The 27,549-nt window shown below is 35.5% G+C and overlaps 1 protein-coding gene across 1 annotated transcript; it reads right to left on the reverse strand.

The window, feature by feature from the left end:
* Positions 1-1,643: 1,643 nt before the first annotated feature.
* EMB140 (EMBRYO DEFECTIVE 140) lies at positions 1,644-27,250 on the reverse strand. The gene is made up of 16 exons (XM_028234529.2): positions 26,869-27,250; positions 26,623-26,756; positions 21,233-21,290; positions 18,028-18,243; positions 17,107-17,382; positions 16,203-16,337; positions 15,999-16,124; positions 14,990-15,034; positions 14,088-14,195; positions 12,857-12,999; positions 12,649-12,772; positions 11,699-11,773; positions 5,830-6,201; positions 5,611-5,703; positions 3,775-3,934; positions 1,644-2,107 (listed from the first exon to the last, which is right to left on the reverse strand). The coding sequence occupies exons 1-16, from the start codon at positions 27,094-27,096 to the stop codon at positions 1,815-1,817; spliced, it is 2,586 nt and encodes an 861-aa protein (XP_028090330.2). The 5' UTR covers positions 27,097-27,250; the 3' UTR covers positions 1,644-1,814.
* Between the last annotated feature and the right edge of the window lie 299 nt (positions 27,251-27,549).

The following is a 27,549-nucleotide window of genomic DNA, read 5'->3' on the forward strand; positions in this document are numbered from 1 at the left end:
TCACCCCAGCTGGGGTTGAAGGCATTTTTGTTACTGCATTTAGCAGTGTTTTCTCCCAACCCCTCACTCCTTATTGATGGAGGCCTAAGTCCTGGCCAAGGCCTATGAAGGCTTGACACGACCAGGGGTGTAGGAAATTGGCCTGACAAGGCCTAAGCCCGGGCTTTGGCCCAAATCGCCCCTAGTGACATGGGCTGGGCCTGTGCTGTGATTTCAGGAATTGGCCTGCCTGAAATTCGAGCCTCTTGTACCTTCAACTTCTGTTGATATTTCCATCATCAACTCGTCACATACCAGGAAAAAATTACCCATAATTTTACCTAGAATTCAAATATATAAACAACATTCATTTTGTATTTAACAAGGCACTCATTTTAAATCTATATCATAAAATTCACTTTTAAATTCTGGATAACTTTTCAATGGTACCTAGAAAATCACATAAAAGGTCACAACTTCTAATTGCTCAGTTACTCAACAAAGCCTGTGTATATTCCAACCATTCTGGATAAATTGATATGCAACTTCCAGCTCTCAACGAAAAAGAGGGTGCAGAATGATGTTCAGTGATGCTTTCACAAGTCGGTTCATATTTCACATAAAATGCCGACAAATATATGACGAAAGGCAGCATGACTACTGATCAATATAGTTAACCTAACAAAATCTTGACATCTGTGGATAATAACATTCACTTTTCCTACATGGACGGCCACATCATCTCCACATCAATATCTCTTATTGATATCTCATGTTGTGTCAATATCATTAGGTAACATTTAGGTCAATAACAGCTAAGAGTATAAACGATTCGATTCAATCCGTATTAAGAGCATATTAGTATTGAACCGATCGTTTCAATTTTTATGATTGAGAAACTAATACAAACCATATGCTGCGGTTCAATTTTATCAATTTTGTCAATTTGATGTAGAAGAAAAATTTACATTAAGTTTTAAAAAAATTTATAGTATATTATAGAATTTTACATTGAAAATAAATAAAAAGTGCTCTATAAATATTTTTCTCCCTAATTTTTATCAAAAAAGTATATTTTCTTAGTTACTTCTCATATAATGTTCAAGAAATTATAATATAAAAATATTTAAATATAATATTCGATTAATTCGGTTTACATTTTATAAAAAGTTTCAAAATCGAAACAAACTGTATGTTATAAAAAACAGACCGAAAATTAAAATTTTGGTCAATTGCGATCGGTTGGCTTGGTTTTATCAATTTTTCTTGCATCCCTACATCTCTCCAAATATACCCACATGTAAAACGCCCAAGACTAAAAATCAAGATTGCCTCACTCGGCTCGGCCAAAATCTCCCCAAGCAAGCGATTGCCTAATCTCCAAAATGGTTATCACCATGGACCTTTCCAAAATTATCAAAGTGACATCGATCAAACCTTGGGATCAGCTAGTCTCCTAGACCTTTCAACTGCTATCTTCTCTATATCTGAAAGACTGCCTTTGGTTTCTCCGCTGCCTCTGATAGTCCCTTTGCCTACCATCCTCCCAGATCACCTTGTCCTAGCCACCCCCGACTCAATCATCCCCGATATCTACAACTAATCTGAAAGGATGGATTCAGAGACTTCTAAATCTAATCGTTGAAGTAATCAGTGACAACAAATTGGATTAAATGATATGGGAAAATTAAATAAAATTTTCAACACGATAAAAGTATTCTGCTATCATTTGCAATTACTGTATATGCATGTAAGACATCTGCAAACTTACAGTTGGGAAACTCTATACAAGCCTTGTGTGGGAGGCATATATAGTATAGTCTTTCTTAACAGTATTAACTTTTGAGGAACATCTTTCTGAACTCATCATTGGATTTTGGCGTCTGGTCTTCCCCTTCCGGAGCTTCTTCGGTTTTTTGTTTATTCTTGTCAGTCCAACCAAGGGGTCTGACATTTCTTGGCACTGCAAATGTGTTCTTCCCCTTGAGCTGGACATTTTCAACTGCATGCCGACGATAAGCCGACTGTGGCTGAGCCGCCAAGGTCGCATTAGATACATCAGATGAATCCTTAGAATCAGATTCGCCAACTGTATTTGTTTGTCCATTTGTATGCCCCGACATTTCACCTTCCAAAGCGAAGAAGAATTAAAAGTGTGGTTGAAAGGGCAAGATGAACCACCATAACAAAGAAAAGCAGAAAACACCCAAAATGAAATAACATTCTACAGTTGAACAAGAAAAGAAGACTCCGTTATGAATGACAGGACCAATGAACACAATTATGAATTTAACTTCCAATGGTATTAGTCACTAGTCAGCATCTGTAAATATGATATACCATATGCTTCACAGGTAATCGATAGGTATACCTGATATGATCCCAACTAAAGTACATCTCATGATCAAACCAAAATACGTGGAGAAAAAAACTTTGGTTGTTTCTTGGTATTTGTAAGAAAAATAAATGTTACGGATATTTCTAATGAAAATCTTTTCAGATGTTAGTCCTCTCTAATTTTAAGAGAGATGTATTCTAGCATTTTTTGTTTTTTGGTACAAGAAAATCTCACATCCTCCCGTAGATCCAAGGCAACGCCCATAGAGGCCCCCCTCCTAACCAACTGCGTTGCGCCCAGGGGGTTGTACTATTATACTCTTTTTCCAAAAAATTTGGAAGGCACACAGAAACTTGCTACTGGAGGCAAAAATCTAAAAACCCAAAATCAATCAATCAACCATTAAATGTAAATGAAGGTACCACATAACTCAGCAGTTTGTATATGTTCCCAATTATTTCTTTTCCGTTCTTAATTCTTTTCTTTTTCTACAGTTAACTTTTTTCTCTTTTTATTTATTTTATTTTCCTCATTCACCATTTTTTATATTATCTACAGTTACCTTTGACTGTCATTTCATATTTTGCTTACATTTCTTTGTTTCTGAATTTGCTGAGATATTTAAATGTTGATATGGTATACGATAAAATTTTAGGATTTGATTTAGGATAACACTCATGATTCAACAATGCCTATAATTCAATTGTTAAATTTGAGAATAAAACATTCATCATTGGCTTATATGACCAAAGGGAGAACCTTTGCAAGAAAAACTACAAAAAAATGGAGACGAAAGACAATGTGATAGCAAATACAGACATGAGTAAGCTTTCTGGAACTTTAAACTTGATAATAAATTGCAATGATTAGCATATCTAACGGACTTCTTTAATACAAAACATAATTTGTTAGGTGCAACAGTATAGAGTAATATTAGGACTATCTTTCACCAATAGGCACTTCAGAAAATTAATTAAACAATTTCAAATCTAAGTCAGATTTCTTAATAAAGAAGCCAAATAAACTAACTTCTTGTCTAGGAAACCTTCATTATATGGTGCCTACCCCATAGAATGGCATGTATTACACACAATATTATATTCTAAATCCACTAATTGAAGGATTGAGAGACTGAACACGATTGGAATTATGAGATTGCCTTGCTACTTGACATGAGCAGGTTGGGAAATGGTTTTGGCTACATATAATCATAGCTCTTTCTCATTTTGATTGTTTTGAATATTCCCATTTTACATTTTTTTTTACCCCCTAAATTTTTAAAACATATACAGCAAATAGTTTTCAATCTTCCATATACACATACCTCAACCCTGCTAAAAAATTTCTTCGTAAGCCAATTGTTTGGCAAGCAATGTGCATAGGCACATGGCAACACTGAGTGGAGGAGAGAACATTTATTAAAAGAAAATAAAAGGAAGAAAAAAAGACAAGCATACCATGTTCCATTGGGGTGTTACGTCCAACAGATTCTCTCATTCTCCGCTGCTTCGGATCTGACCGTGCAATACTCAATTTCTTATTGAGAAACATTTGCTTGTTCTTTGCCAGAGCTGCAGTAAGGTGTACATCATCGGAGAAATCAACATAAGCCAATCCCTACAGAATTGAGAAAATAAGATTAGAACTAATTTGAATGCATTAAACTACAACTCCTTCAAAATTAATACACATAAAGATGCATGGAATTCAGAACTTTGCCACAAAACACGAGTATGGTGACCTTTTTTTGCCTTTTTCATCACAAGGATTACTACTATTTGTACAGTTCATTACCTGATCTGACCACAGTACCAGTGGTATTATAAAATTGACAAAATCATCAATATTACAGCTCACTCAGACATACAAAACATGAATCATGCAGAGACTAAACCCTCTATGATAACAATTAATGCCATATCTCAAAGGAAAATATTAAATGAAAAATAAAACCTTTTGCTGGATAACCAATATCACTGGATTTCATTAACCAGCATCCAACTCAAAATTGGATGTCATTTCACACCCATGGCCAAACAAGGAATTAAAAACTTCAAATCAACTATGCCAACTAACAAAATGAACCTGGTTTAATTCATTTGTGGAGCAGGATTTCCAGGATAACATAAAGAACCAGGCTGCACATCTAAGATAATGCTTGCATTTAATGCTTTGTGGAACGATAGCAGTACTACGAGATGGGTATGAGACGGGACTTACAGAATAGTAGCAAATAAAGGCATTAAACCAAGACGAGGGTGTAGAACAAAGGTGATAAGGAGTGCCTACAAATGCTTCATGTGTGCTTTACAGAAAGTTTAGACAAATAACAATGGAGAGGAAGGCGGATGAGCATAAACAAAAGAAAAGAAATGCATCTTTGAAAAAACAGTTATGAAGTAAAATTAAAATTTCCAGTTTTTTAATTAATTGACTTCAAAAGGAGCGACTTGAAACCTCCATGCCGTTAAACTAACCCCCAACAACTCCCAAGTAAAGGACACTGAAAAGACTAGAGAACATTACCAGTTACCTGCCAAAATAAAAGGAACATTTGAAGTGCCAAAACAGTTACACTAGTAACTCCTACTAGGTCAGAGTTCCTGATGTGTAGTGTGTTCACCAACCAGTCAGAACACAGGATAATAGAGCTTTTTTTTTAGTTAGCCTTTCAGAAGAGAAGTGCCAAGCACAGGGGGGCTTTAAGCTGAGAACCAGCTATGTAACCAATCTAGCGCCGAGGCCAATGCAACCTTGTAGATGGACTCATCTCCACTGTAACCTCTCCCTGCAATTCTATCCCCAAAGCCCTAGTCCATTCTAGGGCCTAGGCCATTGCAGCAAATAATTTGGGAAGTTAAATCTTATTTTGAGTCCAAAAATCAGATCCACCAAAATTAAGATATGCAAGATAACAAAACATGGATGAAGTATGCTCCTTTTAGAACCTCACAACTATAACTACAACATAAACTGAATTGCATTTGTCAGCAGACATCATTTTGCTGCATTTTGACCATGGAAGAACCTCACCAAAATTGCATGTTCATTATGTCCCACACAACAAATATTTGTCAAGACTCCTGTCTCCAATCTAAATCTCAGTTATAACGTTTGAATATGAAACTACCAACTTGAAACACCAAAACAAATTGCTACTGATAGCGAACTTGGAGATTGCCAGTTCTCTCATTTAACATTTGAGAATACACAACACATGGATAGGGCAGAGGAGGATAAAATTAAGGCCTTTGGATGTATATGGAGAGCGAGAGAGAGAGAGAAACTTGTACCCTTGATTTTCCAGTGTACTTGTCCTTTAATATGCGAATAGCAACTACTCCACCCACATCACTGAAAAAAGCTCGCAGATCCTCATAAGTTGCCTGTACAAGTTATCATTAGATGAATTAATTATGATATAAACGACAATTGATTCTCATGATCATTTGTGCATGTGGGTGCATAAGAGTGAGGCTCAAAAGAAGATGAATTGGCAGCAAACAACTTGCCTGAAGGCCAAGGTTTGATACAAAGGCAGTGCACTGGTCATTGTATTTGGGCTTTTCAGGGATAAAATCTTTTTTTCCTTTTCCATGTGCATTACTAGTTTTGCCTTCATGGACTTGGACATTTTCATCTTTATTTTTTTGAAGAGAGTTTTTCTCCTCAGCTTTATCCACTCCACGTACTTTCGTTATGTTTGGATCTATATCTTTTTTCCGTTTTGTTGTTCGCTGTTCATCAGCTATGTTGGGTCGCTGCTTTCTCTTTTCACGTGCAATTTTCTTTGATAAGGTCTCTCTCTGATTTGCCATTGTGCCAATACTTTTGCTCTCCTGCTGCAACCTGAACATTTGCAGCTCTTCCAAACGGGGGGTAACCTGTTAAGGAACGAAAAATATTAGCATCAATATAACTAGTTAACAGCTGTCATCCAAACTTACACTAAAACATCATACAGAATTACTTAAGTTGAAATCTGTAAAGGTACTCCATGGTTTACCAATTTCTTTATAGGCAAGGAAGCAAAAAATCAGAACCAGTAAGAATGAGAAATGGCTTCAAAATAAAGCCTACGTATGACACTATTAATGTGGACCATCTTTCAATCCTCAAATTTCTGAAAAACAAGATTCAATATCAACAGCAACTGAAATCTCAAACTATGCTGTCAAGTTAACATGATTTGTGAGTCAAACCCATAAACCAAGTTCAAATCATCAATATTGGATGTTAAAAAATGACATGAGAGTAAGGAAATGCAATGTTGCTCTACCAAGTCTTCAAAGAAACACAGGTTCATTTTTTTACCCCATTTTCTCAAGTCATCAAGCTGCATGTCCTCTGTTTCTCACGTTGTCACAGGCCGTAAGGGTAAATTCATTTAGTCTAAGTTGACATACACTAAAAATGTAGTTTACGCAATACACAGAATAAGCAGCAACAACAAAATACTTCCAACCGTAACTAGCACAGGTCAGGTTTGATCAGTAATACAATTGAAATAGTATAGAAAGGCAAGGTTAGAACACATCAAATAACTTTTCCAAAGGCATGGCCAAAATATCAAGGTAAGCATAAAGGAACAGACACGTGATAAAGGATAGAAAATATACACACTCTAGTCACGACCATCAAAGTGCATTCAACACACCAATGGCTCAATTCTTAAAGCATGTATTATTGAGTCAAAAGCTGCTTAATCGAAACCATGCAAAATGATACACATGTTTATAAATGAAATATTCATCATTATTTTAAACAAAACAATAGAAAAAAAATTGCAGAGGAATTTTTTCTGATTCAAGAAGATTCAATCACACAGCAATGAGGATAATGGATAAAATTCAAGGTACCCTGAGGACATTCAGGACAGGAGAAAACCAGAAACAATGTGTTTAAATAATCTTAAGAAAAATAGTATCCGAATAATATAACTCAGCATGGTCCACAGATAAGTGCAAGGCCCAATCCAAACACAATCCAAGCTCTTCAGCAATCAGGTTGAATGCAATTTGACAAAAGTTTAATATATTTTTAACAGTAATCAATACACATCAACTTATTTCAGGAAAGTTGAAGTGTATAACCCTCCCCTCATTTTGCTAATGCGAAATCTTCAAAACATGAGACCCATAAACCTGATGCTGATATTAAGGAGAAAATTTGTTTGAGTTCTCTGACGAGGAGGCAAACGCACATGATGCGACAGCCACTACAATGAAAATGCAAAATTAAAGGAGTATGCTATTCTCAGTCACTCCAAAATTATTAACCACAACTTATATTGAGCCATGAAACATAATTCCCCAATGAATATGTAACAACTGGAAGTCTGTCAGACAACCACATGATGATCCAGCCAGATGGGCACCCGCTCAGAAGAATCCTCTATGGCTCAACGATCCAAGGAGGACAAGAAGGGCTGTTAATCACACACCGATCACACTGTATTGGTTTGTAAAAATATATGTATTATTGATTGATATTTGATGATTGATATTTATTATTACAAATCAGAGTGGCTCATTATATAGGAGAGGGTTTGGGTAGTAGGTGAGGAGTAGGTGAGGGTAAATTGGTGGTAGGTGTAGTAGGTGTGGTAGTAGGTGGTGGTAGGTGTAGGTAAATTCTAACAGCCCCCGCAAACTCAAGGAGGATAGAAACTAACCAACTTGAGTTTGGAGAGAGGAACAAAACAGGAAAATACATAAAAATAAAAGAGGATAGGAGACACTGTATGGTCGTGTCAGACCATTGGTGAAGACACTGGATGGTGGTGTCATAACGTTGTAGAGGACACTGTATGGGGGTGTCATAACGGTGTAGAGGACACTGGATGGTGGTGTCGGACCGTTGTAGAAGACAGTTTATGGGGTCATGTCGGACCGTTGTAGAAGACAGTTTACGGAGTCTTGTCGGACCCTTGTAGAAACTAACCGGAATCTATGTCGGGACAGTTTACAGAGTCTTGCCGGACCCATAAGGGAGCTAACCGGAATCAATGTCGGGACAGTTTACAGAGTCTTGTCGGACCCATAAAGGAGCTAACCGGAATCAATGTCGGGACAGTTTACAGAGTCTTGTCGGACCCATAAAGGAGCTAACCGGAATCAATGTCGGGACAGTTTATGGGGTCTTGTCGGACCGTTGGTGATGCTAACCGGAATCAAATGTCGGGACAGTTTATAGGGTCATGTCGGACCGTTGTAAAAGTTGCACCCTCAAAAGGTGTGCCCAATTTTTCAAAAGGCGTGCCATCAAAAGGCGTGCCCAATTCATCAAAAGGTGTGCCGGACATGATGGCGAGGCACGTGGGCGCCTTGGCTTGCGTGCCCGTTTGTCGGCTGGTGGCAAGAGGCGCGCGATGCGCGTGGCTGCCTCGGCTATAAGACGGAGGCTTAGGCTGAGGTAGAGGCGGAGACAAAAAACTTGCGAGAGAGAGTTTCTGAGAGAGATTTCTGAGAGAGGTATTTTGTAACACTCTGTTGTCTGAGAAAATGGCCTCTTCGTCCCGCCCTCTGCTTACTCTCTTTCCCGACCTGAACGAGTCAACAAGAGAGATAACTGGTGCGGTGGCCAGTGAACCTCAACCAAACACCGCTGGTTTTGCTCCGTTGAACTTTCCGATACGGTCTGTGGAGCAAAAAATGGCAGGGCAAACAGATATTGAAGCCAATCAATATACACTGAAGGCATGTGTGGAAAGCATGACGGCGGTCACAAACTTGTCGAACCGGCTGCAGAGTAGGACAAATGAGGTGCAGCATTTAAACGCCCAACTGGCTCTGCTCCAACGCATGTATAAGGATGCGCGAGCAGAGATAAGTGTGCTGAAAGCAGAAAATAAGGAGCTGAAGCGGAAGGCCACCGTGATGTTCCGATTTGGAGGTCCACCAGATGCGGGAGTGGAGGAGTATGGGGGAGTGATCATGCCCAGTGGAGTGGGAAACACGGAGGCAACACCGGCAAGGACTGCCCAGGACGGAGGCAAAAAGAAGAGACCTGCAGTAGAGTAGAGGAGAAAAAATTCCGCCTGTGGATGAGGTTGTTGTTGTTTTTGTTTTTTTTTTTTTTGTTTTTTTTTTTTTTTTTTTTTGTTTTTTTTGTGTAAAATGGTGATCGGAGTTGATCCTGATATGAATAAAATGAGTCGATTGTGCAAGTTCGTCGTCTGCCTGTTTGTTTTTTTGTTTTTTTTTTTTTTTTTTAATAATAATAATAATAATAATAAGAGGGGACAAGCTCACATGGGTGGAACCAGCAGAGGGGTTTGATGTTATGATTGATTATTTTAATATATATATATATAATAAAAGAAAAGAAAAGATGGGTATAAAGAAAGTGGGGGATATGGGCGGTGGATGTGTGATAATGGTTTTGGATGGAGAATGGAAAAGAGGATAGAATAATAAGGAGAAAAGGGAATGGGAAGATTAAAATAAAAAGAAAGGAAAGAGAGGGATACTGTGAGAGAGAGAGAAATTGAAACTAAGAAGACAGTCATTTTAGCAGAAACCCAAACTGGAGAAGAAAGAAAAACCAGAGCGATCTCTCTGACCAGCCTCTGAAATGGGAGCTTTCGGATCAGAAGCTCAGTGCTCTGAGAGAATGGCAAACCCCAAGGTGTTCTTCGATATGGCCGTCGGAGGTCAACCGGCCGGGAGGATCGTAATGGAGCTCTACGCCGACACCACTCCCCGCACGGCGGAGAACTTCCGTGCACTTTGCACCGGCGAGAAAGGAGTTGGAAAGAGCGGCAAGCCTTTGCACTACAAGGGCTCGTCGTTTCATCGCGTGATTCCTGGATTCATGTGCCAAGGAGGCGATTTCACCGCCGGAAATGGCACAGGAGGCGAATCCATCTACGGATCAAAGTTCGCCGACGAGAACTTCGTCAAGAAGCATACCGGAACCTGTGAGGCTTCTTCACTCCTCCGGTCGCCGGAGCTGACTTCCGGGCAGCTTTGGTCGCCAGCTGCTTCCTGGGTGCCTTGCCGCCGGTGGATTTTCGGGCAGTTTGCTTGGTACGTGCTATTGTAGAGAGAGAAAGTGATAAAGAATAGGGTTTCTGGTGTTTGGTTTGGTGATGTTGTTGAAAAACTCCCGCGGGCAGTGAAGGCAAGGTTGCCGGCCGGCTGCCCGCCGGAAAGAAAAGAGTATAGGCCTAAATCTTATAGCTCTGATACCATGTAAAAATATATGTATTATTGATTGATATTTGATGATTGATATTTATTATTACAAATCAGAGTGGCTCATTATATAGGAGAGGGTTTGGGTAGTAGGTGAGGAGTAGGTGAGGGTAAATTGGTGGTAGGTGTAGTAGGTGTGGTAGTAGGTGGTGGTAGGTGTAGGTAAATTCTAACATGGTTTATTCACCAGGCTTAGGTTCCTGTCCCCTTGGAACTTGACGACACAGAAATACGAGCCCATAGAACAGTTTTTGATCAAGTAAGGTCATGAACATATACTGGTTGATGGGAAATCCAAGTTACCAGTCTATTATTGGTTCACTTAGTTTATTACCAGATGTGCCTATTTCAATTTGGCCCACTAACTGATTCCCCAAATTATGGTTAAACCACCTCACCATTTCCTGATAAACACAACTGTCTTTGTCCTACAAATCCACCACAGAGGATTAATCTTGCTACCTCAGGTTTTTCTTCTAAACATAATTATTTCTCGTGGCAATTTAATCTAATTAGGGGCCCTGAAAATCTAATGGATATTAGTCACTGGATGGAAGCTATGACCAAGGAAGCTATGATTAAGACCTGTTCCTTTTGTCAAAGGTAAAGTTCCTAAAAGATGCAACAGGTTTATAAAATTAAGACTCCATATTTTATCATCTGTGATAAGTTTGATGAGTGACATGTGAACATAAAATTGTCGTGGATTTGCTTGTACCTAAACTTAATCTGCTGATTTGATGGTTGTGATATACTAAAAGGAAGTAATAACAGTTGAAAGCATACAGGGCGGTGGTGTTTGCGGAGTTATAACCTATAGATGGGAAGTGAAAGTCAAGGTCATAACATAAAATCGATACTCTTTTTTTTTTGGTAAATAGAATATCGGGGGGGAGGGGGAAGAAAAAGAAAAAAAAGAAAGTCAATATTCTTTTTAATGTAGATATCACACACTAGATTAACGCAATAATGGTAACTTTCAAGGGCATAGGATGCTTGTAAGATAGATTATAGATATTGACAATCTACTGTCACTCATGGCCAATATTGCTCTCTACATCTAATCTAAACATCAGAAACCCAGTTTAACCATTGCATTGCAATAATTTCATGAAACAAAAACAGCACAGCTGCTAAATTGATATTTGAAGAATAAAAAAGGAGCTGCAACAGGAAATAGTACCTTTTGTATAGCATGATCAAGATCTTCGAGTGTGCCGAATTCCCTCTCAAAGCGTAGCCACGAATGGCATATGTCCTGAATGATTCTGTTGTTTAGGAAAGGAAGATATCATCTAATCCAAAATGCCATATATGTAATTAAGTAAACCTTTGTTCAAAAGCCAAAATCACTAGTTATTGTATTGAACAATGCCTATACAGCATCATGTGGAGGGATTGATGAATAAATTATGCAAAATATACATATAGAAATTGACAGCCCACAATCTTCAAATTAAAACATCAGACAAAAATGATGACAAAGGAAAACAACTACTCCAACTCCCCCTATCCCTCTTCCAGGTGCAATGATGTGATCACTAATGTTCATTTTCCAGCCACTACTAACTATGACTGTTATCATTGTAATTACAGTTGCAGAAGGTGATAATTTATACCAATTACACAATAATTAAAGTAGAACCTTTCTTGGTAATTTGGTGTGTTGGATGTATACCGTTGCATCCATATACTTGGTAACGTCATGTTGTGGATGTCATCATGTGCATGATTTGATGATGATTAGTTGGAAGATAACAAATATATTTTTGTTTAAAATAAAATACCTGAAACACATTACACATACTTCTATTTTTTTTATAACGATGCTTTTATTTATTTATTTACAATTTAACAAAATATTTTCCAATAAATTGATTTTACGTATTTGATAGATAGCAACACTGCAGGATGCTTGTAATACCCAATTATTTATTTATTTACAATTTAACAAAATATTTTCCAATAAATTGATTAACTTATGTATATGATAGATAACAACACTGCAGGATGCTTGTAATACCCAATTGTTAAGCTAGGGACTATATGATCAAGCTATTCATACAGAAGAAAACTACAAAAAGAAAAAGATAGCAGGATTAAAAAAGGTTTAGAAAGCAACAAGAAACATACCTCTGAACCCGTCCCAGGAAATCTTTTACTGTAGCATCTCCTATAGAGGGATCTAGCTTCATTTATGTAACCCGTTTCAATCTCCATTACTATATAACCTTGCCAGGCCTCCAACATAGATCCACTTTATAATAAACAGACCATAACAATAAAGCACTGAGGTTAAGAAATGGTACTTTTTGCAAAATGCAAAGAGGGATGATCAAACCTAATTTTAAGCAAGCTCTCCCAAACTCCACGAGCTGCAACTAGATCTTTTCCCAGATTTGACTCTAATCGCGCCCAGTAAGAATGCATTCGCAACAAACCATCTGTGCCCTTAAGGTGTGGTGATAAGTAATCAGATGCACGCTGAAATATAAACAATTAACATGTAAGAAAATGTATTGGGAAAAAAAACAGCATACTTGCCCCAACAAGTACAAATCAAAGAAGATCATTCTGTATATTTTGCAACGTAAGCTTCGCGGCATATTAAGGACAACCAGAAAACTGCCACCACATAAAATGCATAACAGGTGAAACGAATCGAATTTCCCTAGACCACAACTATACGGTACAATTTAAAATTATCAAACAATTCAAAACTCAGATCAGCAAACTAATTGTTATACAATTGGCACCAGGATTCCTCAATATCCTCTTCTAAGTGCAGCAGTCAAGATGAACAGCTAAGATAATTGTAGTACAAAATGCCACTACTCCACGGTTGTTTTTTGATGTAATAAGAGTAGTGATAGCTATGTTTAGGTTGCTTTAGTTGGCATTAGCCCATTTGGGTTTTTAGTAGTCATATTTATGATATTTGAGGATGTATTTTGTGAGCTTGAGAGCTCTTGTATCTCTAATTGAGATTTTTCTCTCCAATGAAGTTTCTTCCTAAATTTGGTCTCATCAGTTTTTTTCCCGCTGTTAACTAAAAAACATAAAAGTTGATTTTAGTCAAACCACAAAAAATACTTTTTCCAAGTTTACCTGTTATAAGCACCAACTCAGGCCTGCATGAATCCATGTCCAAGGTGCTTTCAGGACAAGATGAAGACCGAAAAGAATGTGGGTTAAGGCTGTGATCAAAGATATGCTTCACAAAGAGCCTACCAGAGAAGACGAATGTAGCCAATCCCAAGTACATGGAATGAGAGTTTGTCAAGGTGTGTTGACTTGGCATGCTAATTACTAAGGTGTAGTAGACAGCCATATATGCTATCCTAAAGAAGATCATGATAATGCATGACAAAGTTCATTGCGAAGCAAGAAACACAATAATAATAATAATAATAATTTAAAACATTATAATAAAAAAAATCAAAAGAAAAAAACAATTTCTAATAGATCATTAGGAAAACATGCCCACTTGACGAACTCTAATTCTACCAACAATGAAAAGATTACTAGTCTAGGAACCAGCTATAACATGAAGTTGCATATTAAGAACAAACCTGAAATGTCTCCCTTATAAGAGCATAATCCAAAGCATCCCCTACTTCACCAGCTCGCGCAATTCTCCGCCTTAAGCCATCAACCCTAGTGAGAAATATATCCAAGTACTGAAATAAAATAAAATAAAAAGTTCCACTGTCACATTAGCATTGTCACTAGCTTCCAAAAAAAGATTCAAAAGTATTTTGCAAACAACATTGAGGCTAAGACAACTCTACTCATTTTATATTACAAGGAACTTCAGATGAAATCAACATTACATAATAGAAACATACAAGGTGCCTCCCTCTGTGTGCAAATGGATGCCTGTATGGTGTGCATCAAACAAGAAAATAGAACACTTGAACAGCTACACAGTTAAACAGATAACCCAAAATAAGACTGGTCTTGTGCCAAGTGTGCTACGTGCTGTGTTCTTTTCTTTCTATAAATGAGATACAACAGAAAAGGCCAGAATAAAAAAATTGAATATTTTTCCTGGTTTATACACCATTTTTCCTTTTATTAATAAAGTAACTAACAACCATACAAAGGTTCATTTGAACATTAAATTTTTTCTCCATTGCTAAAGAAACAATGAAATGGTAGAATATATTTAATCCACTTGAACTTATTACTCTTCTCTTTAAAGATTTTGATATCCCTCAGCAGCTCCCATCAGTCACGCCCAAGTTACTAGAGGCCAAGAAAGTCTGAAACATGTCCACGTGAAGGCCAAATCTAACATGACTTAAATGGCACATCCACGTATTAACTCTTACCATAATACTATCTCACAAACAAAATGTTGCTACCTTAAAAATGTGATGTGATAAGAAAACAAACGAACCTACATAAGCTGGAAACCTGTGATTAACAATGTTATAAACTATGTAATGAAGTAACAGAATTATATTCATACCTCATCAAAGCTTGAAAATGTGCACAGCAGAGACTTCTCAAATGCCTAAAAAGATTGAAAATTAAATTGCATCAATTTACAGTGGCCAGACAATATGGAAAAGAAAATCTAAACAATATCATGGGGGGAAAAAACTGGACATGAAACCATATAATCACATTTTTATGAAGCTAACATAAAGTAACACTGAGTGAGAAACGAAGAGAAGGGGGGTAAAGTTGAATTTTCTGTAGTTTTCTTCTTTTTTTCTTTTTCTTTTTTTTCTTTTTTTGAATTCTGGGGAAGAGGGGTTGGCCCAGGTGGGTGAGTCCATGACACTCACGGAAATATAGTACGACTTCATAAACCAAATGTAGAATGACAGCAAAAATACAAGCAAGAATTGTTGTGTTGGATTTAGTGTACAAATAGTTGAGGTTTTGAGGGAACCCCGAGTTGACAAAATGCACCTAACCCAACAATTTGTTATTTGTTTCTCCCCTCAGCCACCAGTGTTAAAATTTCAAAGCGACATTAAAGGCAGCTCTTACAACATAATATAGTGTTTTTGAATGATTTTGAGCAACATTTTTTTATTGAAAAAACAGATAAAATATTTTTATACTAAAGACAAAATCCAAGGGCTTGGAAGGATGAGTCGTCCTTCAAGAAGGACAAATGGTTTCGCAAAGCACAACCCAATATACAAGGAGGGAAAAACATTTTGAAGATCCCAAGAGGAAACAAACCCAAAGTCCCAACATGGAAGAAGCGCCATATGATAAAACTATAGTCATGCATTACACTGCATTTGTCCCCACACCAGCAAATAATTGAATTTGTTTGTCAGCCAAATAACTAAATTGTCATTGTTAGAGCAAAGTCAAATATCCAAATAACCAAGATACAGAGTTCAGTCAAGTTTCAGACAAGTTTCGGTCACATATAATTGTTTATCCTTTCTGGGAGAATCAAATTGAATCTCATTCAGCAAACAGGCATTGTGGAGAAAGGGTAACACGTCACATACAGCAGCTATCTCCTTCTCAGGAGCACGGCCACGTTCAAGGCAGAGCAAGTACCGAACCCACAATTCACCAATCCAAGGACAGTTCTTCGTGGCCCTCGAATAAGCTTCCCTTACGATACTAGAAGCCTGGAATGAAGAGATTGATAATCACCAAAATTGAACTGCTAGAACCAAGCACAAAAGAGAAACAAGTCAAATGTCAACCTTTAAGGTTTTGTCCAGGTAGCGGGTATAATCAAGCCAGAGATCATTTGATATAGGGAATTCTGTTACAGCACGTTCATAAAGAATTTGAACCCGAGCAGGGTCTCCAAAAGACTGTTCAAATTTCAGATAGGCCTGCAACAACATGACACCAACATTATTTCTAGTATATTGTTGATAAAACAAACATAACATCAATCAAATAGATGGTCCATATGCTATTACCAAAAGCAAGGTTTAGACAGAAAGTATATTCTGACAACAGGAGCATAGTCAACGAATTTTTGCAAGCATATACATACATAGCCTCTAGAAACAAAGACCATAGACTAAACAAAGAAGGATTATGGCTCTAGATGGAGCTTAACAGAACAGAAAGTTTCACATAACAGACCCTGGGAAGTTGCAATAAGGCTTTGTTGAGTTACAAAGACACATTTAGCCTTTATTAGGAATTTCAGATCCCAAGGTGTCCACATCGTATGGCAAAGGGCTTCGGTAGGTTATTAGGAATATTTGGGATGATTTTTTTGGGGAATATGCATTTATCTATGAGCATGATGGTGAAATGTTGGAGTAAATAGTGGCATGGGGAGGAGACGTTACAGATAGCTTTCCCGACTTCATTTAATCTCGCAATCGGCAAGTATGCATCTGTGGCAAAGTGCCTTCAAAGCAAGAGTTATCACATGTATTAAAATTTGCAGGATTGGAAGAATGATGGCTTTTGCTACTCCTCATTTGATGTTTGGTGAAAGTATCAGCTGGCAGATTATAAGTGTTAGGCCATCACTGTATTCTCTTTTTTCAAGCAATTTTCCATTATTTCTTTTAAATATCATTAAAAACTATTGCCGCATTTTACCCATCTCGCACCAATGCAATGGCATAAACAGATACAAACCATGTATTCTTGAAGCCTTTCCATGTCAGGTATATCCTTCTTAGAAATTTGTTCTTCAAAATGAACGCGAGCATTTAACATCTCCAATGCCTTTTGGTACGCAGAGGCAACATGAGCTGAAATTCCATCCAAGTCACTAGAGCTGGCGTCGAGAACATTCCCTTGTTCCGCCTCCCAAGCCTTGTAGGCAAGTAGTGTCGGCCTTAAGTCACTATGTGGAACAGACAATTGACGGTGGAATATGCTTCGAATGCGCTGAACCTGCTTTTCTCTTCCCTGCAAAACCCAAGGTACTATTTAATATACATCATACAAGAAACAAAATAGGGATACAGCCAATTATAGGAAATCCCATTGGGTTAACTCTGCCATGACCCTACTTGGAATCTATCTCTTAGAAGAAATGTCCAATTATAGGAAACCCTATTTCCGTCAATATTTCATGCATCAACACCTTTCTTTTGATAGATTGGTGTAGGTTATCATCATTGAACCTTTTGTATATGAGCAACATTCCCTTTTGATGCTTTTTTTTTAATTTTCCTTCCTTACAAAAAGAAGAATATAGTTAAAAAGTAACCATAAAAAATGAAGAAAAGCACTGACCACTTTGGATATAATCCCTCAATCACATGTGTATATATATGTATTATTATCAACAATTTCGGGTAAAGAAAAACACAAATAGTAACATTATAATATCAATTATACTTTTAGTGCAGTTCAAAAGAACTTGCATCGCATGATCCACCTGAAGTGGAAATTCCACTCGCATCCTATAGAACCTATACATTAAACAATTGAATTGTTTGCAAATGGAATACAACTTATGCTACCATACTATATACGAATTTGGTAAATGAATTGTATACAGGAAAATTGCCATAGAAAAGACAACATATTACTGAACTACGTTCTGACCTCAACATCAGTCTCATCAATAGCGAAAAAGATAGCTTGCTCAAACTCCCTGTATGCTTCCCATATCTTATGACCTTCAGCAACATGCAAACCAGCACCAGGAAGAGCACGCTCAAATAAGTTCCTTGCCTTCAAAATACCCACAGCTGAACATTCACGAACTGACGGATCATGTTCTTGTACAAAATTTAGATAGTCACACCACAAAGAGACAGACTGCAAAAAAACAAAAGACACCAGTCATTTCCTTCCAATCTAACACATCAGCAAGAGATACATTGCCTCTTTATTGGCCGTAATACTGTAGAGTTCTGAGAAACATCAATATGAAGTTTGGTCGAAAGCACTAAAAAAAATTATTACAAAAGCTACAGGAGTGAAGCTTCACACACAGTTTCAATTTTTGCCAAAAATTAGTCCATTTTCAATTAAATCAGGTTGAATATGGTTGAAAAGCATGGTACCTATAAAGATATAGAAATCATTTCTCTTTTTTGGAAGTTAAAAATCCATTGACAAGCATCTCAGGGTTGGGAAGGGAAAGAAGGGGGATAGTATGCACAAAGTATAAAAGAGAGATGATGACTATATCTACAACTTACATAGTTGTCAAATCGGGATTCGTATCGTGAATCAAAATGGCCTCATACCGAATCGCAAATCGAATTGAATTGTGAATTGTAAAGATTCGGTCACTTTTCTAAATTACTTAAAAACATATATCTACACATTTAAATGTTAAATATATCTTATGAATATGAAATATTTCAACTTAAATCAATAAAAATGTCATTTTGAATGATAATCACGTAGTTTAATTGGTAAGCAGTTCACAAAAGTTCCTATGTAAGATCACCATCTTACCTTTTTTTCTTTTTTAGATATTTCTTATCAACCATTCTTAATAAAGATAATAACCAAATAGACAAACTATCAATTTCCAAAATAACAATAATTAACAACGATATTGATATTTGAACAATAAGTATACATACTTGTCTAAGTAACAATGAGCAAATGATAATTATTTAGAATCTTTTATTTTAAAACTTAAAACATTTTAAAAAGTATAATTGACCTTACACATGTAATATTCAATTATATTCAATTTAATAAAATAACAATAGATAATTCATAGTGTAAACTTTAATCTTAGACATCTTTAGAAGATATATTATGATTTTTTAAAGGAAAAAAAATGAGAAGAAAGGTTAAAAATATGTTGGGTCTAACTAAATCTGATTGGATCTTATTAAAAATTATATAATCACTAAAATAACAACAAATCATACATATATGTTGATTATTTTGGTATTAAACGCTATTTGAAGTTGTATTATGTCATTTTCACCAAAAAGATGGAGAAAAAAAGAATTGAAAATATGTCGACACAATAATTTAAAAAATAACATGAATCGTAAAAAGTGAATCGAATCGTGAATCGATTGTGAATCGTGCAATTCACTAAAAATTCACTTCCAAAATAACTTCACCCATAGGTTCATATCAATTTTGCAAAAATTGCAAATCAAATCATGAATCAAATCGCAAATCGTAAGATTCTAATAACAGAGACAACTTGTATTCCCCTAAATAATAAGTGAGATAAAAATTGGAACTATATACACTCCTAAAACCCATTAACAAATAATTAAGCATCACTGGTTCAAGTTACGAACTAGACACTCTTTACCATCCTAAGTTTCCAACCCTTACCAACAAAACATCCATGTAGGCAAAGGAGCACCACATCCAACTAAGCTTAGCCCTTTTTCTTCTGTCACCCATGACAAACTTTGTCATTACATCGCAATAACAAAAAGAACCAGGAATAATGGTACAAAGTTTTACCAAAGCTCAAAAGCCACCAATCAATGCATTAAGAGCACCTTACAAAAAGAGCTTATGTCATATCTACCACTAGGTTCACTACTTAACTCCTTCAAGGTATATGTTACTAACAACAATGATAGCTCAAAGAATCTCCCCATTACTTCAATATCCCAATCAATCAATGCCTAAAAAAACTAGAAATCCCGAAACATTTTCAAGGAACAAAGAGCTTGCAAGGCAACATCCTTGTTTATTGCCAATGGAAAGAGCTCAAACCTCTTTCAAGGCATGCTCCACAAATGAAATATCATCCAAAAGCTCATCATATTCACATGCCCCCCAACACAAAGGGCTATTTTGGGAGGATGGTTATAATCAGCTTTTTGGTTAAAAGCTGATTAAAAATTGATTATAATCAGCTTCTTGTGAGAGAGGGAAGTGGATTATAATCTGGGAAGTGGATTATAACCCACTTTCCAAAAGACCCCAAAATCTAATGTAATAAAAATTCAACCAACCCCTTCATATAGCCTTCCCTCAAACTCAACAATTACCTTTTCCATTTCACTTCAAGTGATATCCATTCCCAACAAGTTACATCCATACTTAACCCCTCCCCTCACTACCCTACATCACAAGTTTATCTATTCATTCCCCATCTCACGATCCACCTACCAAAAACGCATAATGGAAAAGCCCAAAATTCACTATACACACCAGATCCCAATCCACTTAACTATTACCTTTATTGTACCCAAGTTAACGAGTGTTAGGGACTCAATTGAATCCAAAAGCTTTTCTACTCCAATTAGGCATAGAACAGCAAGTTATAGAATTTATCAACTTCAGAATAACAGGTGACAGATGTATGATAAACTTGTGCACGAAGAATAGATTAAAAGATCTTGTCAGATATTTGCACTAATGCAAAGATACAACCCACTCCAACTTTCTAGATCAAAGTTGGTTAAGAACTCACAGACCTCGTTATCCATACAATGAAGTTTCTAAGTCAAGAAAGGGGCTTCTATTATGAGACAATTATAAAAAGCCATCTTCTTTCTTAGATAGCTCTAGTTTGTTCCTTCTTTCGTTGTGGTTCCTCTTTCTTACAATGATGGAAGATCTTCACCTTACTCTTCTTATTTGTTCTTTTTTAAGAAATTCTAATCTTTTTTCCCCATCACGTAATATCATTTCATGGAGAATAAACATACAATGGAGAAACTGCATTTTTAAATGCATACTTTCATTCTTGTAACGTCTCTTACCCTATACTTTTCTTTTTTTATGTATTTTCTTTAACCTTCTCTTTTTTACTTTTCACATTGAAGGAACCAAAAATTTGTTTATAATAAGAACTAGAACCAACCAGATAATTGTAGACACCACGCTCATAAAGCTTCTCAATAGCAGGAAAAGACTCCGGTCTGCAAAACAGAAGAAAATAAATAATGTGTGATTACCTTATAAACAATAAATAGAGTAATGATTACCTCCTAAACAATAAAGAGAGTAAGCCAATCACCACCTAAATCATGAACAAAATAACAAGCCATGAAAAGCCTGAGATCTAGACAATTAGATGAATTACAAAAAAAATAATTATCACAAAAGCTAGACTCAACTTCATTAAAAAAATCATTCGAAGAAACTAGAGACTCCATGGTAATGACCTGCATAAAAGAGATCAACATTTTGAGCAGGAGAAATTTAGATGGGAAGATAGGCAGGTAAACAAACAAACAAATAGCTAAGTAGCATGACACTTGCACATCCTGAATGTGAGGACACTGCAGATTCAAGTAAAGGGGGGCAGGAAAACTAACAATATAGAAATATTTTTCAGATATATAAACTTTAATAGTTTCTTGACTTTCTAATTAACATTTGCATAAAGTAGAAGATGAAACTAGAGATATCAAAATATGAAACAATATAAAGTATGTTGGTAGTCTCTTAAAATATATATTTCTCTCCTTTTACAGTGAAAAGCATCTATGCTTGCATTGCGGCAGCAATTTGCGCATACCAAATTTTCATGTTTTAAAAAGCACTAATTAATTGTAAGCCAAGTGTCTAAAAATATGAAAGTTATTCATGGACTTGTCTAAGAAATGTCAAAGAGATGTCCATGGGCTTCCAAGAAGTGCAATCCAACACAGACACAACAAATTCATATAAGTGTTTGTGCTAATCTAGGTACATATAGACATGCAAATTTAAAAGAAAAATGGTGAATTACACTAACAGTCCCTATAGCTTGGGACTTGTGTCCCTATAGCTTGGGACTTGTGTCACTTCGGTCCCTAACCTTTCAATTGTGATATATTTGACCCTAAATTTTGAATTCGTTCCAAATAAGGACAATTGAAGACACTATTTCCTTTGCAAATAGAAAATACTCCACTTCAAGGGCAAAGTTGTCAATTGGATAAAATATAAACTAGTTTGAGAAAAATAAATGTCAAAAAGTTATTTTTAAATTTTTTAAATTTATTTCTACTCACCAAAGATAAAATTATATAAAAATGATAAATCTTTTACATTTTTATATTTTTATTTGTTTACCAAATTAATTTTTTAGTACGTGTTTGGATGACGATCACGTAATGGATGATTGTTTTTGTTGATGTTTTTGGATGGTTATCATGTAATAGATGGTTGTTTTTGTTATTAACAAGTATTTTTGGATGGTTATCATGTAATAGATAGTTATTAGGCTTTTAATGTGTAATCGATATATTTAATATATGAAATATTTTTAGTTTTGGATTTTTTGATTTAATGGATTGGTTTAATAAAAACATCAAAGTTGTCACCATGTTTGACTTTTGAAAAAAATAGAAACTAATTTAACGAAAATAGATATCAAAAAAAATTATTTCTCCCTACCAAAAGAAAAAATTATATAAAATGATGTGTTTTTTATTTTTTTCACCAATTTAATTTTTAGATTAGAAAAAATTTCTGAAAACTAAACCAAACAGAATTTTATAACCAAGAAAGTGGCAACATTATTCATTAAAAAAAAAAGACCGTTACATTTCAAACAACATACAAGTTAACCAACACAAAATAAGTTATATGACGACTTTGCCCTTGAAATGGGCCATTTGCAAAGAAAACATCTTTGATTGTCCTTGTTTGGAACAGGATTCAAAATTCAAAGTCAAATGTATCACAATTGAACAGTCAATGATAAAAGCGACACAAACCCCAAACTACGGAGACTGTTAGTGTAATTCGCCCAAAGAAAAAAGGAAAATTAAAAAATTAAAAAAATAAAAGAAAGACGGAAAGATATATGAAAGAGAAGTAAATAAAGTCCTAGCAACTCTTGGCCATCTAGCCAAATCCTAGAATCCATCTAAAGCAAACAAATCAATCTTGAATTCCCTAGACCTTGCAGGAATCGTGCAACCAGGTGACGAATCTTCGTAAGAAACGCGATTCCGCGTTTCTTAGAAAGAAACGTGTAAGAATCGCGTCTCTGTAGAGAGAGAAACGCGACTCTGTCAAAGATGGGATCGTTGGTGGAAATAAAACAACTTAGAAACCCAGACAGAGAGAAGCCCTAACCCATTGAAGACAGAGAAAGAGAAAACAGACAGAAACCATAACCCATTGAAGACAGAGAAAGAGAAAAGAAAAGGAGAAAAACCTGTTGAAATCCTAATCGAGACTAGATCAAGGTATGCTCTTCCAATCTATGTGTGTTCGACTATCTCTCTCCCTCTGTTCATCGTCGAAGTCAAACCTATTTATCTTCTTTGACTCTCTCCCTCTGTTCGATGCTCTTCGTCGTCGTCTCCTTCATCCTTCGTATCTCTCTCTCTCTCTGTGTTCATCTTCGTCTTTGTCTCGTCTCTCTCTCTATTCGTCTCTCTTGTTCCTCCCCTCTATTCGACTCCTCTCTCTTCCCTCTTCGTTGTTGTCTCTCTCTTCCTCTTTTATTCTTTATTTTTATTTTTTTTACCTTTTTTTGTTTTTAGTAATAAAAAAAATCATTTTACATCTTTTATTTATTTTTTTATACTTTTAATATTCTCAATATCCTAAACATTAACATATAGAATAAAAAAATTATAAAATAAAATCATATATAATAAAAAAAATTATAAAATAAAATATCTAATTTTTCTTTTTGTTTATTTTATCATAATTTATTATTCCTTATTTATTATAATTTTTTATTTATAATATAGATCAATTAAAAATAAAAAAATAAATTAACTATCTATAATACATTATTTAAAAAATATAATAAATAAATAAAATATTTAATGTGTATTAAAATAAAAATATTTATAAAAAAACTTCTAATGTGTATTAAAATATATATATATATATATATATTACCGCTCCCCGAGGCGCTCCCAACCTAAGAAACTTCTATCGACTCACGCTTCCTCGCTCCCGCCTCCGCCCCCGCTTCGTGCAACTAAGCCCTAGACTCAACCAAACAAAAAGATTCCACATGCATCTTTGGCCTCAGTTGCATGAATCCCTATTTACTATTACTCATACAAAAAAAATATTTAAAAAAAGAAAAAAATGAATTACTATTCTCCACATATGAAGCACATCTATAGAGCCAATTTTTGCCAAATAGAGCAAGCAAAATGAGCATTCCAGATTTAAATTTTTAACATGTTTCATGGTAATACAAACGGGAAGGGGGCATGATAATCTAATAGCAATCTATTCTTTCATCATCTTTTACCATTCAGCTTTGTGGTTCTACAAATGTGGATCTACAATTTGCCCTACAATAGTTTTACTTCTTTTAGTGTCATTGTTGTTTATGTTTGGATACAAAGGATGGCACACTAGCCTAGATCCTACCCAAAACAAGAAGAAGCTCATAGCCTAGGTGTGAGCGTCATGCTGTGTTGGGTTAGGTTCATGTCGTGTTATTTCAGGTTCGTGTTAAAATTACCTCAACATTAACTCAACCCGTTTATTATTTCATATTATCGTGTGGTGTCATTTTTAGTCCATGTCCAACTCATGTCATGTTAACATGTCATGTCAAAAAAATTCGACATTAGATAAAAATATAAAGTGCTTGAAAAAAATGAAAATTTTTCTTCGCAAGTTCAATTTAATGAAACTAATCTTTATAGAATGAAATTACTTATAAGAATATTTTATTTCAACTCAATTTTATTTTCTTAATTTACAAAAACTATATCCTATTATTATATTTATGTCATTACATTAACTCAAATAGTAAACCAAAAATATAATATCTTCAAATAAAAACAAAAATAAGACTTATATTAGTTTTAAAATCCTATTTTACATACTTTTTAATAAGTTGGATGGACTTACATAAGAGATTCAAAAATGTCATAGAACGCCTTAGTAGAAATAATATTAAAATTTGTAACTAGTTTTTTATTATATGGGTTATCCATATAAACTTTGTGTTGCGCATGTTCGACGCTCACTAACCCAACATGTTTAATATTGGTGTTATTAGGTCATGTCATATAAATGTTTGTGTTGGGAAATGGTCATCCCTAACCCGCTAACTTCGTGTACGGTTTGAGTCATATTATTGTGTCATGTAGAAAATTCTAGTAGAAAAAAATAAAAACCACAAAAAAAAAAAAAAAAAAAATGTGATCCTAGTTTTTGGCCTAAAAACGAATGGGACAACAAAGGAAATTACAAATCTAACTTGGAGGCTTTATTATTTTTCTCAGTATTTTGTCAATCTAGGACTCCCACCAAGTATATATACACAAGTTCCTTTTCTCTCGACCAAGTAATTGCATGATGACTCATGAGGAGAGATTTGTTTGTCATAGATAAAGACCAAATGCTTGACAGCCTAAGCCTTCCTCTAGCATAAAGTATCCTATATTCTCCCAATCTATGTATATATGCTTGTAGTTGTCCTTGTTATCTCCTTCCTAATTGAAATATTCAACAAAGAGAGTGATTGATAGTAGAATATCAGAGCACTGTGTACATGGATGGTATTTTATTCCAAACAAATTTTAATTTTCTGTTTTTTATGCATAACTACTCCACGCTACAACTCTTTTTTGGCACAATATACAATCCTTGTCTACACCACGGAGAAAAATATTGATGCCCATAGGCATCTTGCTATCACTCTTCCTACTATTGACAGTGTTGTACAATAAATGGCAAGAGTATGACAATTGATATGTGTATATATATATTGTCTAGAAGGCCGTCAATATGGCTTGCTCCATTAATACATTTTTGTATATAAAATGAGTTGGTGAAGTAGCACAAGATAGACATCGAGAAACTAAGTGGCATGTCGAGTATTTTGCAACAGCAAGTGCTTGTGAGGAATTGTCTTCGGCAGAAAATTCTAAAACAATTATGAAATACTCTATGGTTTTATACGATTTGGGTAGGGATTTGAAGATGGAAAGGGAAAAGACAGGAAAATGTGAATAAAATAGAACTACATTTCACATACATTTTCCCTTTACCTTTCCAAATTCCTACCCAAATCAATGAACCAAACACAACCTTAAGAAAATGTAGAAGACTTGTATTTAACATATAGGGTACTCAGGGATACAAAAATACATAAATCACACACGAAAATTCATGAGAACCATTCTTACAAATCCCTGATATCTGATAAACATAATAGCAACTAAAAAGTTATGACAGGCACATATGATATTGCATATATACACACATAAACATCCAAAATGCAATGATTACAACAAAGAAAATTAAATAAATGGGCATAAAACACAGTACCCAGAACTCAGAGAGGTTTCATCTTTAGCCCACTCCTGCCACATTGCAGGGCTGAGTGGAAACAATTCACTCATGGCCTCCCTTGCCTTTCGTAGCTTCTCAATGTCCCCCTTTTTCCTCAGAACTCTTATGTACTGTCAACCAAAAAAAAAACATATAAACCAAACAACGCCTTAGGTCCCAATAATCAATATAGAAAATCAATACAAAAAGAAAAGAAAAGAAAAATGGGGAGTAAGTGAGTACCTGAACATGAGAGTCGTAGTTGACAGGGTTGTTGGAAAGCTCGGTTTCTAGTGTTTCGATTTGGAGGGTCTGTTGGGATTCGTCACCGGAGTCGGAGTCATCGGAATCGGAATCAGTGTCGGAAGTGGGCTTAGGGTTTTGAGATTTGGATAGAGAAGGAAGGGGTTCGGCTTCGTCCATAGGATCGTCGGAGGGTTGTGGTTCCGATGAATTTAGGGTTTCATCCATGTCTGTGAAGCGCTTTTCTTCAAAACTGTGATTCTCTCTGTCGCTCTCTCTCTCTCTCTCTCTCTGTCGTGAACGCCTGCTTTCCTTTTGCTGGGTGAAGTTTATGGACTGTGGCTAAAAAAAATGGGAATTTGGTGATAGCCACTCGCTATTTAATTTGTTTTTTTAAAAGGATAAGAATTATATACGTATTTTTAAAATTTCTTAATATTTTAAAATTTATTTCTTTTACTATATTACCCTTATATTTATCAGCTTTTTTATTAAGTCATCTTCACTATATATTTCAGAGTGAAATTTTACTCTGTATGAAAGTAAAATTTTACTCTGTATTAAAGTAAAATTTTACATTCTGAAACTAAAAGTAAAATTTTACTTTGTATGAAAGTAAAATTTTACTCTGAATAAGAGTAAAATGTTACACTCTGAAACTAAAAGTAAATTTTTACTCTG

This window comes from Camellia sinensis, chromosome 2 (genome assembly GCF_055761805.1).
Source record: "Camellia sinensis isolate YWXY chromosome 2, ASM5576180v1, whole genome shotgun sequence".
Taxonomy (NCBI): Eukaryota; Viridiplantae; Streptophyta; class Magnoliopsida; order Ericales; family Theaceae; genus Camellia; species Camellia sinensis.